At 35.1% G+C, this 14828-nt stretch overlaps 1 protein-coding gene across 3 annotated transcripts in view; it reads right to left on the bottom strand.

Moving 5' to 3' along the window:
• Positions 1-1129: 1129 nt before the first annotated feature.
• HDAC2 (histone deacetylase 2) overlaps positions 1130-14828 on the bottom strand; it is a 29109-nt gene continuing 15410 nt past the window's right edge. For all 3 annotated transcript variants that reach the window (XM_058566420.1, XM_058566421.1, XM_058566422.1), the window contains exons 6-14: positions 14442-14583; positions 10369-10461; positions 10179-10287; positions 7094-7234; positions 6762-6870; positions 5993-6123; positions 5069-5224; positions 2226-2283; positions 1130-1498 (exon numbers count right to left, since the gene is read on the bottom strand). In XM_058566420.1, coding sequence (XP_058422403.1) covers positions 1468-1498; positions 2226-2283; positions 5069-5224; positions 5993-6123; positions 6762-6870; positions 7094-7234; positions 10179-10287; positions 10369-10461; positions 14442-14583 — 970 coding nt within the window. In that variant the 3' untranslated portion in view covers positions 1130-1467. The remainder of the gene's footprint in view (positions 1499-2225; positions 2284-5068; positions 5225-5992; positions 6124-6761; positions 6871-7093; positions 7235-10178; positions 10288-10368; positions 10462-14441; positions 14584-14828) is intronic.

The following is a 14828-nucleotide window of genomic DNA, read 5'->3' as shown; positions in this document are numbered from 1 at the left end:
GGCTTACAGAGGAAGACATATGACTGATCTGTCTTCTCACATTCTATAACTTTTATCTCAAAAGAATCAATTTTAGGCCTGGCAAAAAGATTCCATTGCTTTTGGCAAGTTCCTGAAATGTTTTATTTTCTCCTTTGCACATATTAGTACTAAAAATTACCCCATTCATCTGCTTCTACCACTAGGATGTCAGCTGAGGGGGCAGGCATCTTCTACTACGTTCAGTTGCTCACCTACCCAATGCCTTAAAATGGGTGGACACTCAATAAATTGAATGATAAACTACTTCTCTTAAGTGTTTATTTCCTCAGTTTGGAAACCTAGGTGTAACAGTGGAACCTGGATGCCATGTAAATGCAGTAAAGAACCAGGTTTTGTCTAAATAGCACATTTCATTTTAGACAGACTTAATATAAACACAGGAAAGTTCTGGTCAAACACAACCATACAATTCTTTGTCTACTTGGTACACAGTGGGGGTTGGCAAATAAGAGCCACATACTTAGAAGCTAGTTTCCTTCTCTGGTTATGGATTTTTTATTTCAATTCAGAATTTCCATTTCCAATTTTGGGGAATCTTTGGTTCAGCTCAAAGATGATTCCTGTATCTGAACTGCATAGCTTGTATTATTAATTTAATTTTATTTTTTTAATTAATTAATTTATTTTTTCCCCCAGAGCCCCAGTAGATAGTTGTATGTCATAGCCGCACACCTTTCTAGTTGCTGTATGTGGGACACGGCCTCAGCATGGCTGGAGGAGCAGTGCGTCGGTGCGCGCCCGGGATCCGAACCCAGGACTCCAGCAGAGGAGCGTGCGCACTTAACCACTAAGCCACGGGGCTGGCCCTGCATTATTAATTTTAGAGACAAATTATTATAATGAGATGTGCCAACTTTCACCAATATTAACTGGCTAACCTATAGAGGACAAGATGGTAAAAATCCTATTGCATTAAGAAATAATTAATGTAAATACTCTTTCCTCAAGAAATAGTAAATGGATGTCTTTAAAGTTGTAATTGGTATCTTTCACTTCTAGAGTATTTTAATTCTACAGAGATGGTCACGTCATTAATCATTAGCCTCCAAAAAAAGATTTTATGTTGTAATAAACAGACAGAAGACAATCCAAGTACAATTTTTTAATAAAGATAATTACAAAAGATGGAAAAATCAGCTCAGAAAGGCCAATACTTCTTTAATAGATCAGTTTTTTGACATAATAACTCACATCAATTTTAAATACTATCACATAAAGCATGGTGGAGAAAAGAAATTTTGCTTCATAATTAGAAAACTCACCATAAAACTTGCCAAGAAAAACAAAAACAAAAAAAGCCATTTTTGAAAATAAATATAGTCCATGCCAAAGTAGTATAAAATGAAGCCAGAAGTCTTCAAAAAGAAAACATTTTTCTTTCCAATATTTTCTCACTTTTTTCTGAAATTGGTGAGACTCTCAAATTCAAGGGTTGCTGAGCTGTTCTGATTTGGCTCTGTTAAAAGAGGTGACATGAAACATTAAAAATGGCACAATCTCAGTTTAAAGGCACTGACCCATTGATCAAGTCCTGGAGGCTCAAGCCAGGAAAAACGTAAGCTCATCACACCTTGGTGTCTTTGGAGGACCGTCTGCCTTGATCTTTCTAGTGGCTCTACAATCTATTCCAAGTTGTCCTATAAAGGCTAGCACAAAAATACGTGTGGCCAAGCATTTACAACATGCTTTCTGACAATAAAAATCTCAATTATGTTCTTTTTGATCGTGTTAGGCTAGCCCAGTGTATCTTAAATTTACCCATCTCATAACACTAAAAAATCACGTATACAGAAATAAGAGCACCGTGAAAGATGACGCGGCAGGTGCCTACAGAAAAGTTAACAGCAAAACCAAGTCTCAGATAAATTATCTACAAAAACACAAGTTGATTTATATTCAGTTACAATACTGATTATTATCAGTCTTTGTAATTTTTTTAAGGCAAGCTACATAAATGACAGATGAGCAGTCAAGCAGACGACATAGAAACTGATGGTTAAGATGGCATACGTTGTCTTATGCACCAACACAGACTAAAACTCAGAGCATCTCATACAACTTAATGATGTCCTCAGGTCCAGTCCAGCACTTCTGAAAAGAACACATACAGCCCCCCCCCCCGAGTAAATGTGTTTACTATTTTTATAGTATATAAAAATGACTAGATAAGGAATATAATTTACCCTTTGGTATCTGTTTTTTCACCACTATTGTCCTTGGATTTATCTTCTTCCTTAACATCTAAAAATACAAATTGGGAAGAGATTAAAACACATTTTGAAATATAAAATGTATACATTTTATTTTTAAATATACCTTAAGATATAAAAAGCTGTCATATACAATCTTACTATTTATGAATTCAGTAACTAAAATCAGCCTTGTGTTAGGTGTTGTGCTAGATGATAGTGGTTCAAGGTGTCAATGTAACAACACGGACATTCCTGGCCTTTTGGAGGTTTTGCTTCTGTGGGATTACAACACTACAGCCGGGACATGTGCTGTGAAGAAGCTCAGCCTACAGACACGAGCACAGAACTGTGGGAGGTCGGGAAGGCCACCACAAAGAAGTGACACCTGAGACGCCTCCTGAAGAATGAAGAGCTTTTGGGTGGGAAAAGGGGAGAAGTATCTTGAACAGAGGGAAAACTCAAAAAGACTTTGAGGCAAGAAGGAATTAGCAGATTGGAAGGAAGAACCGAAAGACCAATGTGGCTGGGTATTGTGAGAAGAGGGGTGAAGTAGATGAGCCCAGAGACACAGCAGAGGCTAAATCCTACTACTTATACCATTAGTTTTTAACCCTCACCATATAAGTACTGAAACTTTATCATTTTAATAAAAATTAATAAAATAGTAGGAGTAACACTATAAACTCAAGATTGGTAAAACAAATTAGCCCAAATGTGCTGTTATTTTTTCTTTACATAAGCAAATAAACCAAACTTGTGAGATAATGATCTAATAATAAAGATACAGTGAATTATAAATATCATCGTTAAGCATTTCGCATAGACATTTCAGGGCACTGGTCTGACTTATAATACAAACATGCGGCAACATGGATACTATGACATTTGTTTTGACTTCTGGCTTAATTGTGGGTTTGTAAATTTAGTAACTCAAAGAGCCAAAATGGGATTGGGGAAGGGAAGAAGAGAAAAAGAATGGGCTGGCCCGGTGGCGCAGTGGTTAAGTTTGCACACTCTGCTTTGGTGGCCTGGCGTTTACAGGTTCAGATCCCGGGCGCAGACCTACACACTGCTCATGAAGCCATGCTGTGGCAGTGGTCCCACACATAAAAAAAATAGAGGAAGATGAGCACGGATGTTAGCTCAGGGCTCATTTTCCTCACCAAAAAAAAAAAAAAAAAAAATAACAGAGAAAAAGAATGGCCCTAACTTTAAGTTCTGAACTACAGATTTTTAAAACGTTTTCTACAGTAACATTTCTTTTATTCTTTTTATTTTCTATGGTAATATTTCTTTTATTTTTTATGGATTTTAACAAGGCCCTATAAGAATCTCATCACTAAATTAAAAAAAATTTTTTTAGAATTGATATTAGCAACACAAGTATTGAGGAGCTAAATACTATGAGATTAATCCACCACCAGGCCATTAAGCCAAATCAAAAGGTATTCTCATTTCTAGCTGAAAAAGCAATAAAAGACAAGCACCCTAGTGCACCCACTTTCCCGTGTGGAAGAAAAAGCACAGAAAAGATCAAGATTTAAAGATGAGAAGAAATACCAAAAAAAAAAAAAAAAAAAAAAGAAAAAGACTGAGAAGAACACATAATGACAGTGAGAAAAATAAAAATATTAAAAAAATCCTACAGCTAAAGCTGAGTCCGCCTTACTTCAATCACAGCTGAAATTTCTGGATGTCAATCAGTACCCAAGGGCAGACTGGAGCCAGCATTGTAATAACATTGGGAAGTTAAAATTATAAAATGGTGGAGAGAGAACAATAGCCCATAGAGGAGTGAATCCACAAGTAAAAGAACAGAACTAGATGTGTCAGATATGCTGTGGATTCCTAACTTGACTGAAAAAAAAAAGAACACGAGAGCCAACTTACACAGCTTCAATGTGATAGATACAGGAAAAAGATGCTGGACCAGGATCTCTGAATCAGTTTTCCATACTATACAGGGTCAAAATTAACAGGCCAACTAAAACTCCTGCTCATCACCACTACTTTTGTACAGCTATCAGGTAGCCATCAGGGAATGCACCAAGTGCTGAGTACAGATATTTAAGATACTGCATTCCCCAGCCACGAGCAGCTCAATCTAGCGGGACTGTATAAAATCCTATAATGAGATGTTATAATATGATGTGTTAAATAAAATGACTAAGGTATGTGTATGTGCCCTGGGAATTCAGATAAAAGATAAGATTCTGGCAGCAAATTCAATGCCCTAAAGCATCTATTTTCTCAATAGACAAGCTGACAGCATTTTTTAATTGAAGACATCAGAAAGTATTATCTCCTCCCAACCCAGCTCCCAAATCCCTTCCTATCTTTCCTCAGAGTATGTTTTCTTCAAATAAGTTCTGAACAAAGTCTATTCTCTAAGCTTTTTCAAAATGGTGAAACTGGTCTAAGCATAATGTAACTCTTCTTTCATGTTTTATTCCCATCAAATAAACTTTAGGTAGTTAACAATTATCTTAGAATTTCCGCTCAGCTCACAGACTACAAATGCATTTATAACCACTCTGCCCTCTCTTACCCAACCTGTATCATGGTGCCATGTTCACTATTTTAAGCCTAAGTCATTCAGGTAAGGCTTAATAAGGTCTCCTATATTATAAAGGCAAATGTGACTAATAATGTTTAGAGAGCTCTAAACAGAAGATATTTAAGAGCTAAACACCACATACATGAAAAAAAGTCATCTACCTAACACACCCACTCCCTCCAATACTTCTATAATTGACTTGAGGATCTCAAAAAAATTGCAGTAGCTCACTTTTAAAAACTTACAATTAAGACATTTACCAAAAAATAAATCTGACCTGTTTTTTTGTCCTCTGTTTCTTTCTTGTCTTCTTCAATTCTAGCTTTCTTTGCTCCTTTCTTATGATCAGCCACATTTCTACGACCTCCTTCTCCCTCGTCCTCAGAATCTGAGAATTCTTCATCACAAGCTATCCGTTTGTCTGATGCTCTAACTGATATATAAAGATTTCAATAAAAGTTCTGACAAAAGCAGTCACAGGTTTTACAATTGTTACAGCGCACTCTTGCACAAATGCACTAACCAGTCAGCACATTTCAAAGTATAGGATAAGAGATGCTTATTGATTTTAAGATTAGAACTGAATGCATGGTTTGCTAAATACTGAAAATTTAGCTTTGATCTAGGAAGAAATAACAAACACAAAAAACATTTGGGGATCTCATTAAAAAAAACTTTGGAGGAAAAAAATTGTTTTTCTAATAGGAGGTGGGGATGATGTCTCTACCTAAAAAGTAACCTTTTATTTCAGACCTGAGAGGAGAGACAGACAAAATAAAAAATACCACTAATGCCAAGTATGTTAGAATGTCTATATCATAGCATACACCTACCAATCATATTAAGTGGAATGAGAGGCTGTAGAACCAAACAGAAGGTGCTTAATGTTATTCAACTCACTCTACTTTGGATAAATGGGTTATTTTCCGATTTATTCTCAAATATACCTAAGTGGTTAATTTGTGGAAATTTTTATCATATATGTAGTCATATGTAATGGCTGACACTCCAATCAGGTTTTGAGCTATAAGGAAGTCAAATCTACCTAAGATTAAAAACGTGGGGGAAAAAAGATAATAATAGTGTGCTCATGAAACATGACCCATAGTGAAGCTACTGGGCCACTAAAATCTTCAAATTGTAGTGTTGTTTTATAAAACCAGAAAAATGTAACAGAATACACATCAAGGTATTATCTTACTAGAAATTCTCTTGTCTGGATCTTCTCCATCTTCATCTCCACTGTCTTCATGAACAGCATCTTCTGGAATAGCTTGCATTTGGACACCAGGCGCATGAGGTAACATGCGTAAATTTTCAAATAAACGCTGTCTGAATTACACATGCAAAGTTATCAGACAAAAGTCATTTTCTTTCAAGTTCCTCTTAAATGTAAGAGGAAACATGAAGCAAAAAATTTCATCTTTTATCTAGCTTAACCTATGAATTAAAATAATAACATTTACTGAGCACTGATACTTTATATATTATTAACCCATTTAATCCTTAAAACTTACAAGGCAGATACTATTTCAGCCCCTGTTTCAATGATGAGGAAATATAAGCACCAAGACAAATTAACTTGCCAAACACCAGAGCTGGCGTGTGTTAGAGGACGCAAACCTAGGTGTGTGTACTACAATGTCTCTCTAAACACTTTGTTCTTGGAAAATAAATTCCACTTTCATGTACGGCAAGCAAGCGTAAAATTTATAGTGCCCCCTGTAATTTAAAAATCCATTTTAACTAACAGAAAATGAAAATATTTTTGAGCTATGAAGCCCAAACATTTTCCATTATCTTAAAAAATTAAAGAAATCAATAATCTTAAGGTTTCAAATGCTTTTGAAAAAGACAAAGGAAATATATTATGTATAAAGCTAAAATGACCTACTGCACTTGGCCCTCTAAAGGCTCCTGAAGCTATAACAAGATGAAACACTTATCAAATCAATTCAGTGATGTCTTACTTTATTTTTTCCATATATTCTGGAGTGTTCTGGTTTGTCATGTTTGAAGGACTAATATGCAGTTTGAAGTCCGGTCCAAAATACTCAAAGTAATCATTATAGGGCAATTCTATTAAAAACAAAGTTACATATTAAAAGCTTACTTTTCACATAAACCCAGGCACAAAATCTAAATTCAAGTCATGAAATATTTCCAAAGAAAATGTTTAAAAGTGAATTCATTAGTGACTGCTCTCTATTTACAGGGTTTTGTAATCTACTCTAATCACCCATCCATCTAGGTCTATATATTGACAGTTCACACAATAAACTATCATAATAAGAACACTTACCATTGGGAATCTCACAATCAAGGGCAACTGCAGTCTCATATGTCCAACATCGAGCGACATTACGGATTGTGTATCCGCCTCCCCCAAGCATCAGTAACGGTAAATTGAAAGTTTTTACAACTTCTACACATTTAGCATGACCTAAGATAAAGAAGATTTGAATAACAACAAATCTGCATATTGTAACAGTTTGAAAATAAATTTTAAAAAGATAATGAATGCAAACTTTTACTCAACCAAAATGTCTTTTCTAAATATTTTAAAAACAAATAATATGTAAAAATTTCAAGAAATTTCTCGACTAAAACCTTTTATGAAACACCTTTCACACAGTGATATACAAAACACAGTAAGACATAACTGGCTATTTTAGCAGGTGTCCCCAATAGACAAGTCAAATATACAACTATATTAAGATTAAAATATGAATATAACACATTCTCATTAATACAGGAAGATGCTATACAATGTGAAGACGTTATGTTTATGTGAGGTTACATGGGAGGAAAAAAAGTCAGGTTACAATGAAACATTATGTACAACCTAAATTTTTTTTTTATTATCACTTTTCCCTATAGACAAGTACAGAAAAATGATGGAAGGCTATACAACAAAGTTTAACTATAGATTACCTTCAGGTAGTGGTATTATGGATAATATTCTTATCTAAGATTACAAAATTAATATCTACTGCTGTTAAAAACAACAAATTTCTATGTGTAGAAATTTGAATATAAAATAAACCTAACATAAAAACAAAATATTTCCTTTAGTAAAGGTCAGAGTTCAATAATCAATTACAAGTTACTAGCAACTTCTTAGAATATTATCAATCAAGTACATAAGTCAATCTTTAAAGAAAGAAAAAAATCCTTCAATTATAGAAGAAAACCATGCTTGTTGAAGAATGTTTGGAAAAATCAAAAAGTACAAAGAAAAAAATACCTAAAACTCCATCATCCAAAGACGGTTTACTTATATTCCTTTCCAACTCGTTTTTTAAAGTTTAATGATCTATTTTCTTCATATAATTGTATATTGTGAGCATTTTCATTAAGTATTCTTCAATAGTTGCATTACATGACTCACAACCCAATTTTTATTACTGCTACTAGAAAAACATGGGCTTCTTATAATAAATAAAAACCGTTTGGGTATTTTTAAAGACAAAACAAAAAGTTCTTACAGACTTCTAAGTAAAGATAGCTGGCTACACAAAGATGTTTACTTTTCCTTTATCTCAAAACCTGATTTAAAAAAATCCCTTTATAGTCATTTTTAAGGCTAAAATCTATAACAATGACGAATGGGAGAGAACACAACAGTAACAACATAAATGAGAGTAGAAAGGAGATGGGCCAGCACTAACTGACTTTAGCAGACCTGAGAAATTTGAATTGAAGCTGGCAGTGGAAAAAGAATTAAGTTTAAGATTAGGGATTGCAAATATCCTTATAGACTTTATACAACTGAAATTCTACAGTTAGTTGAAATACAATGTAGCTTTATTATTGTAAAAGTAAAAGGCTGCAGTTTATGATTATGAAAGCTATTACTTTTAAGTACAAAAGCATTAAGAACTTTCAAAGCATTAAGACAGGAAAAGTGACAGTTAATATATATTTTAAGAATATATTAGGTACATCATTTTTGGAAGATCATATCCATTTTGAAGCAACACATGGTTATCAACACATTAAGCTGAACAATATGAAACTGCTATTTGGCTATTACTGAACCCATGAAGAAAAGGGGCAATTAATTTCATATGGTTCAACCTAATAAAAGCAGAATAATTAGATTATATCATATTTCTAATGCTGCCTGGTATAGTAGCAATTGTAATATTAAATAAAATAGACTTTAATATCTGTAGTTTTTTAATTCCATTTAGGCTAACAGTCATTCCAGAAAAAGTTCTATTTGAGAATTCTTCATATCATGAGAGAATTCAAGGCAGAACATCAACTTATTACCTAAAAGTTCACAAGGAAAACAACTCCAAAATCACAACATCCATGATACACCACCACTGATCCACATATTATAAATTTTAAGAACTTATTTAATAAAATTTCAGATTTATTCTTACATCCTAGAAGATCATTCCATAATGGTGATCTTTTACTTTGGTCTGGATCTCTATCATATGATGACACCAACACCTGATCAAACTTAAGTATTTGGTGCAGCACTCCTAACCTCTCACACACCTTTTCTCAGGAAGCTACCTGAGACAAAATGAGAGACAAAATGAAGAGAAGACAGACGAAAAGAGCAATCAGGGGGAGCCAACACAACAGAGAAGCAAAGAGCAGCTTTATGTTCCACCAGGTCTACAGAGGACATGCATCCAAACAGGCACAGCTCAGAAGGCTGTTCCTCAAGAAGCTAAAACAGAAAACTTGACGCGTCTGAAGAGATGAGGCTATTTAGACACTGGTGGTTTAGTAGCGAATAAAGAGAAAACTAATGAAAAGACTGGATAGGAAAAACAAGCTATGCAATAAAGAAAATCGAGACAAGCTGAAACGTGCTTTAATATTGTTGACAATGCTGTAAACAGTGAATACCAACACCAAAATTCTGGTATAAATACCAGATTCAAATTGTAAAAATGGAGACAACGGAAGGGTATGTGCGTGTTTTGGAGACGAAGTGGTGAAAGAGAGCTAAATCCCTCCTCTTTCATAAGCAGAGGTCAATATACGAGGCTAAAAATTAAAAGTAACAAAGTTTTCACATTATTCGGAGAAGAAAAATATCAACAGAATCAACCAAAACCACTGAAAATAGCTGCCTTCGTTGGGACTGCAACAAGCCTTACAAAACTACTCATGTGTGAATGTATACATAAATTAGACAAAATAAAAAAGACCTAATTTACTGAAAGAGGATCAATATTGTAGTTATAAAAATCAATTCCAAATACATACATACACACAACAAAAACCCATGAAAAACACAAAACACACAGTTCTATGTTAAAATAGCAGGCAAAAATTTACAATGACAACTTTTATGGGAAGTTCTCAGGAGGAAAAAAATACATTTTTCTGGGAGTATCACCCTTTAAATTGTTTACCTTTGACTGTCAGATTGAAGCAACCAAGCCTATCACCGGACAGTGAGTCTGCACCACACTGTAACACCACAGCACTAGGCTGATACATCTCCATCACTTTCGAGATAATCTGTGTACAAGATAACAAATGTTCATTATCTCTAAAAACATTTTAAGATTCCATTTTGATTTTGAAAATAATAATACTTACAGGCTTAAATATCTGCCCATATGACTCATCATCTATACCATCTCTCATTGGAAAATTGACAGCATAGTATTTGCCTTTTCCTGCACCAATATCCTAAAATACATAAATAGATCTTAGAGAATATTTCATAATAAAAACTATGACGTATTTGTTTATGAAAATATTTTTAAAAGATTAAAAGACTAGGTAGCAAGATCCAATTCTGAATTCATCTTGTAGGTTGAGAAAGGAAATAATACAGATTAAGTGCATATTTATGGATTGCTCATAAAGCTGAAAAGAATCAATTCCAATTAATCTGTAATGATTCTTTTGGGAAGAATTTTTTTTTTTTTTTGGTAAGATCAGCCCTGAGCTAACATCCATGCTAATCTTCCTCTTTTTTTCCCCCAAAGCCCCAGTAAATAGTTGTATGTCATAGGTGCACGTCCTTCTAGTTGTTGTATGTGGGACGCGGCCTCATCATGGCCAGAGAAGCGGTGCGTCAGTGCGCGCCCGGGATCCGAACCCGGGCTGCCAGTAGCGGAGCGTGCGCACTTAACCGCTAAGCCACAGGGCCAGCCCGAGAAAAGAAATTTAACATAAACAGTTAAAGGCAATCTCAAGCTACAGTCATACACTGCATGATGTTCTGGTCAATGACAGACCACATACACAACAGTGGTCCCATAAGATTAGTACCATCTAGTCTAGGTGAGCAGTAGGCTATACTACCTAGGTTTGTGTAAGTACACTCTATGATGTTCCCACAACAACGAAATTGCCCAAAGCAGCATTTCTCAGAACGTGTCCCCGCTGTTAAGCAGCACACGACCGTACATACCACATTAACCCAAGAAATGCATCATAAACAATGTATAAGACAACTTTCTAAGTAAAATTTTAAAAACATATACTCTGAACCAAAGAACCCTGCAGGACAATTGTCTTTGTAATGCAGAATCCTTCTTGTGGCTCACAATCTGGTACGAGTTTACTTATGATGAAAGAAAAGCCCAGACTTTCTTGAAGTTTTAACAGCTGTAGACTAGATCGAAATCTGTTCGTTAACTGGGCTTGACATAAATTTTGTTTCTACTTGTTGAATAAGTACTGCTTTGGGCATTAATACCTCCCAAAAGAAGCAAAGGAGAAAAATTAAGAGCTGGGTTCCAGCAACACACACACACACTTAAAATATACACATTAATTTATTTGTGTATGTCATCCATGTGTATTTGTATATATGTATGTGTGTATATGTATCTCTCTGTGTGTGAATATCTGGATATATACACAGATACATGTATATATTCCTATAAGAAATGGTATAGTAGAAACATTTCTACAAAATAGTGCTGTGACTACAATACCAAAAGAATGGGGGTGACTGATTCTTAAGCATTTTAAATTACGTCTCAACGTATATGAATCTTTACAATTACTAACACTTGTATAAGTCCTTCCATTATCTCTCATGGAATATCTTAGCTTGAATCCATTATTTAAAAAGTATAGTTTACCCTTCAATATTAAGAGTTATTATGACCCAACTTTCAATGAAGAAAAAGTAAGTGGAAATTACACAACTCCCCTCATAATTTTTCTTAAAGAAATCTAAATTTTTTATACATAACTAAATATGAACTATACAAACGTAGATAAACTATTGTGAATCCCTAGACTCCTACACTAAAAACACAGTTAGAATATTTTTTTTTTTTTTTTGTGAGGAGGACTAGTCCTGAGCTAACATTTGCCAATCCTCCTCTTTTTTTGCTGAGGAAGACTGGCCCTGGGATAACATCCATGCCCATCTTCCTCTACTTTATATGGGACGCCGCTACAGCGTGACTTGACAGTGGTGTGTTCGTGCGAGCCCGGGATCCGAACCGGCGAACCCCAGACTGCCGCAGTGCAGCGTGCGCACTTAACTGCTTGTGCCACTGGGCCGGCCCCTGGAATATACTTTAACACTAAGATTTCAGAATACAGAAAGTTGGTCGGCACTTCTCACTCTAGCTAAAGACTGGCAGCTCAGAGCTGCTGCCCTTGTTGGACCAAGCTTTCTTTCTTCCATTTCTTATTCCACAACTGCAAAACTTCCACCTAGACTACTGATCTAATAAATGCAAGCAGAGTTTTAACAATCATCTAAACTCAGAGAAGCCTTCCTTTCTTACTCAGAACGAACCGTCAGGTAGAAAAGGGAATGTTTATTAAATTAACATCCAAAGATACAACTTTCACAAAAGTCCAAATACAACTACACATATAATGTAATGACTGATTTTAGTTTCCTTACAAAACCTGGGGATGCGTTTATAACATCCAAAGGGAAAAAATTAAGATGAAATTTCATACAGTGAGTATAAAATTTTAAGTGAATAAAAAGTCATTCCTCATTTAAGTGAGTTGAAAGTCATTGTCAAATCTTTTTTTTTTGGTGGGGAAGATTAGCCCTATGCTAACATCCATTACCAATCCTCCTCTTTTTGCTGAAGAAGACTGGCCCTGGGCTAACATCCGTGCCCATCTTCCTCTATTTTATATGGGACGCCACCACAGCATGGCCTGACAAGCGGTGCGTGGGTCTGCGCCCGGGATCCGAACCTGCAAACCCCGGGCCACCGAAGTAGAGCATGTGAACTTAATCACTACACCACCAGGTGAGCCCCCTCAAATTTTTTTAAAACATGCATTCTCCAATATTTTCAGTCATAAGAATATCGTCAGAAATTAAAACAGAGGGCTCCACTTGCCATTTCTGAGATTAACTAGGATTCTATTGCAAAGACACTATCTTTCTTTAAGCTTAAAGCTGGGGAGGCTTCTGCTTCACTTCCACTAGGATGCAACGGTTCGTAGACAAAGAATTCTACTGATTTAGAACAGTGGTTCTGGAACTTCAGTGTGCAGAATCACCCAGGGTTTCTGGGGCCTGAGAATATGTGCTAAGACAAGTTCCCAGGTGATACAGATTCTGCCAGTTTAAGCATCATACTTTGGGCACCACCGCTCTGTTAGGACCAAGTGGGGAAAGGCACTGAAGGAGCCAACTGGCAAGGAACTGAAAATACAAATTTGCAATTTTAAAAGCCACATAACATAGATTGAAATAAATTAAACAAGTGACCTCCTACCCATCTATAAGATAAGAAAGGTTTCAACATCTCAATTCTTATTGAAAGAGCACCACCTTGTGGTCAAATAAACAAAAGCCACACATTTGAAGAATACTTGAAGGCCACTCTAAACTTCTGGTTGCTAAATAAACTATAACGACATACCACAGATCTGAAAAATAACTTTAACAAAACATTTTAGAACTAATGTTGAATGCCATGTTAAGAGAAATCTCCCATATAATCCAGGCTGAATTAAAAACAGCTGTTTAAATTTCTGAATAAACTTCAACATGCATATAGTTTGTTTCCAAAAAAAAAACTCCAGTGAATCGAATCAAAAAATCTTCAAGAAGCCTAAACAAACAGGATTTGAACAGTGGTTTTTACATTCATAAAATACAAGAGCACCAAATGGAAGAAGATAACAAATATAATAGAAATAAATGAACTTAATGTAATAGGCAGGCAAGATAAGCTATGGTATTCTTTCTCTCCTCAAATGATATATATCACAAATTTCAGAAGCCTAAGGAAAAAAGAGATTAAAATTATATCTATTAAAGCAAAACCAATCATAAAAGGAGGGCAGTTACAAGAACCTAAAAAAGACTTAGTCAATTATTTTATTCTACCAATCTTTACATTCAACAGCAATGTAGGGCTACATTAAGTAGGTTTTGAAGATTCAAACTGAACATCAAGAAAACTGCTTCATGCTTTGTGGATGTTCAAAAATATTTATTCAACCAAAGAAAATAGCTGAGCAAAAGAAAGGCCTTTAAGTTTTCATTAACTTTTGCTTAGTAAGCAAAAGTGAATTCCAGCAGATGTGATAGCACATAAAATGACTCAATTCTGCATACAAGCTTCAAATTAATGACTCAGAAAAAATATTAGTTCAGGTATAGGATTACTAGCCTCCTAGGTTAATCTCATAATATTTATTCAGACAGAATTCAGTCTTACCCTCAAATCTCCTGTTCCAGGAAAGTATTCCCCATATTTATGGAATGATACAGTCATTACACGATCTGTTGTATAAAAAGCTTCTTCAACACCATCACCATGATGAATATCAATGTCAATATATAAGACCCTCTGATGATATCTGAAAACAAAGCCATAAGTAAGTTTTTAAAAGGTTTTAAGATGGGAAGAAACTGCCATAGATTCGGGAAACCTATTTCTGATCTGTTGCATTCCAGGATGTTTGATCCCCCTTTTTACTTTACTTTCAGCCTAAGAGACCATTCAAACATCAGAAGTTAGTTTGAGCCTTAGACCTTTAAAACCTCCCTTTAGGCCCAATCTAGGCAAGAAAATGTATTTATTTACTTTTTCTGTGAAATCTGT

This window comes from Diceros bicornis, chromosome 23 (genome assembly GCF_020826845.1).
Source record: "Diceros bicornis minor isolate mBicDic1 chromosome 23, mDicBic1.mat.cur, whole genome shotgun sequence".
Classification (NCBI taxonomy): domain Eukaryota; kingdom Metazoa; phylum Chordata; class Mammalia; order Perissodactyla; family Rhinocerotidae; genus Diceros; species Diceros bicornis.
The sequence above is the reverse complement of the archived record's forward strand: the minus strand, read 5'-3'. Positions and strand labels throughout refer to the sequence as shown.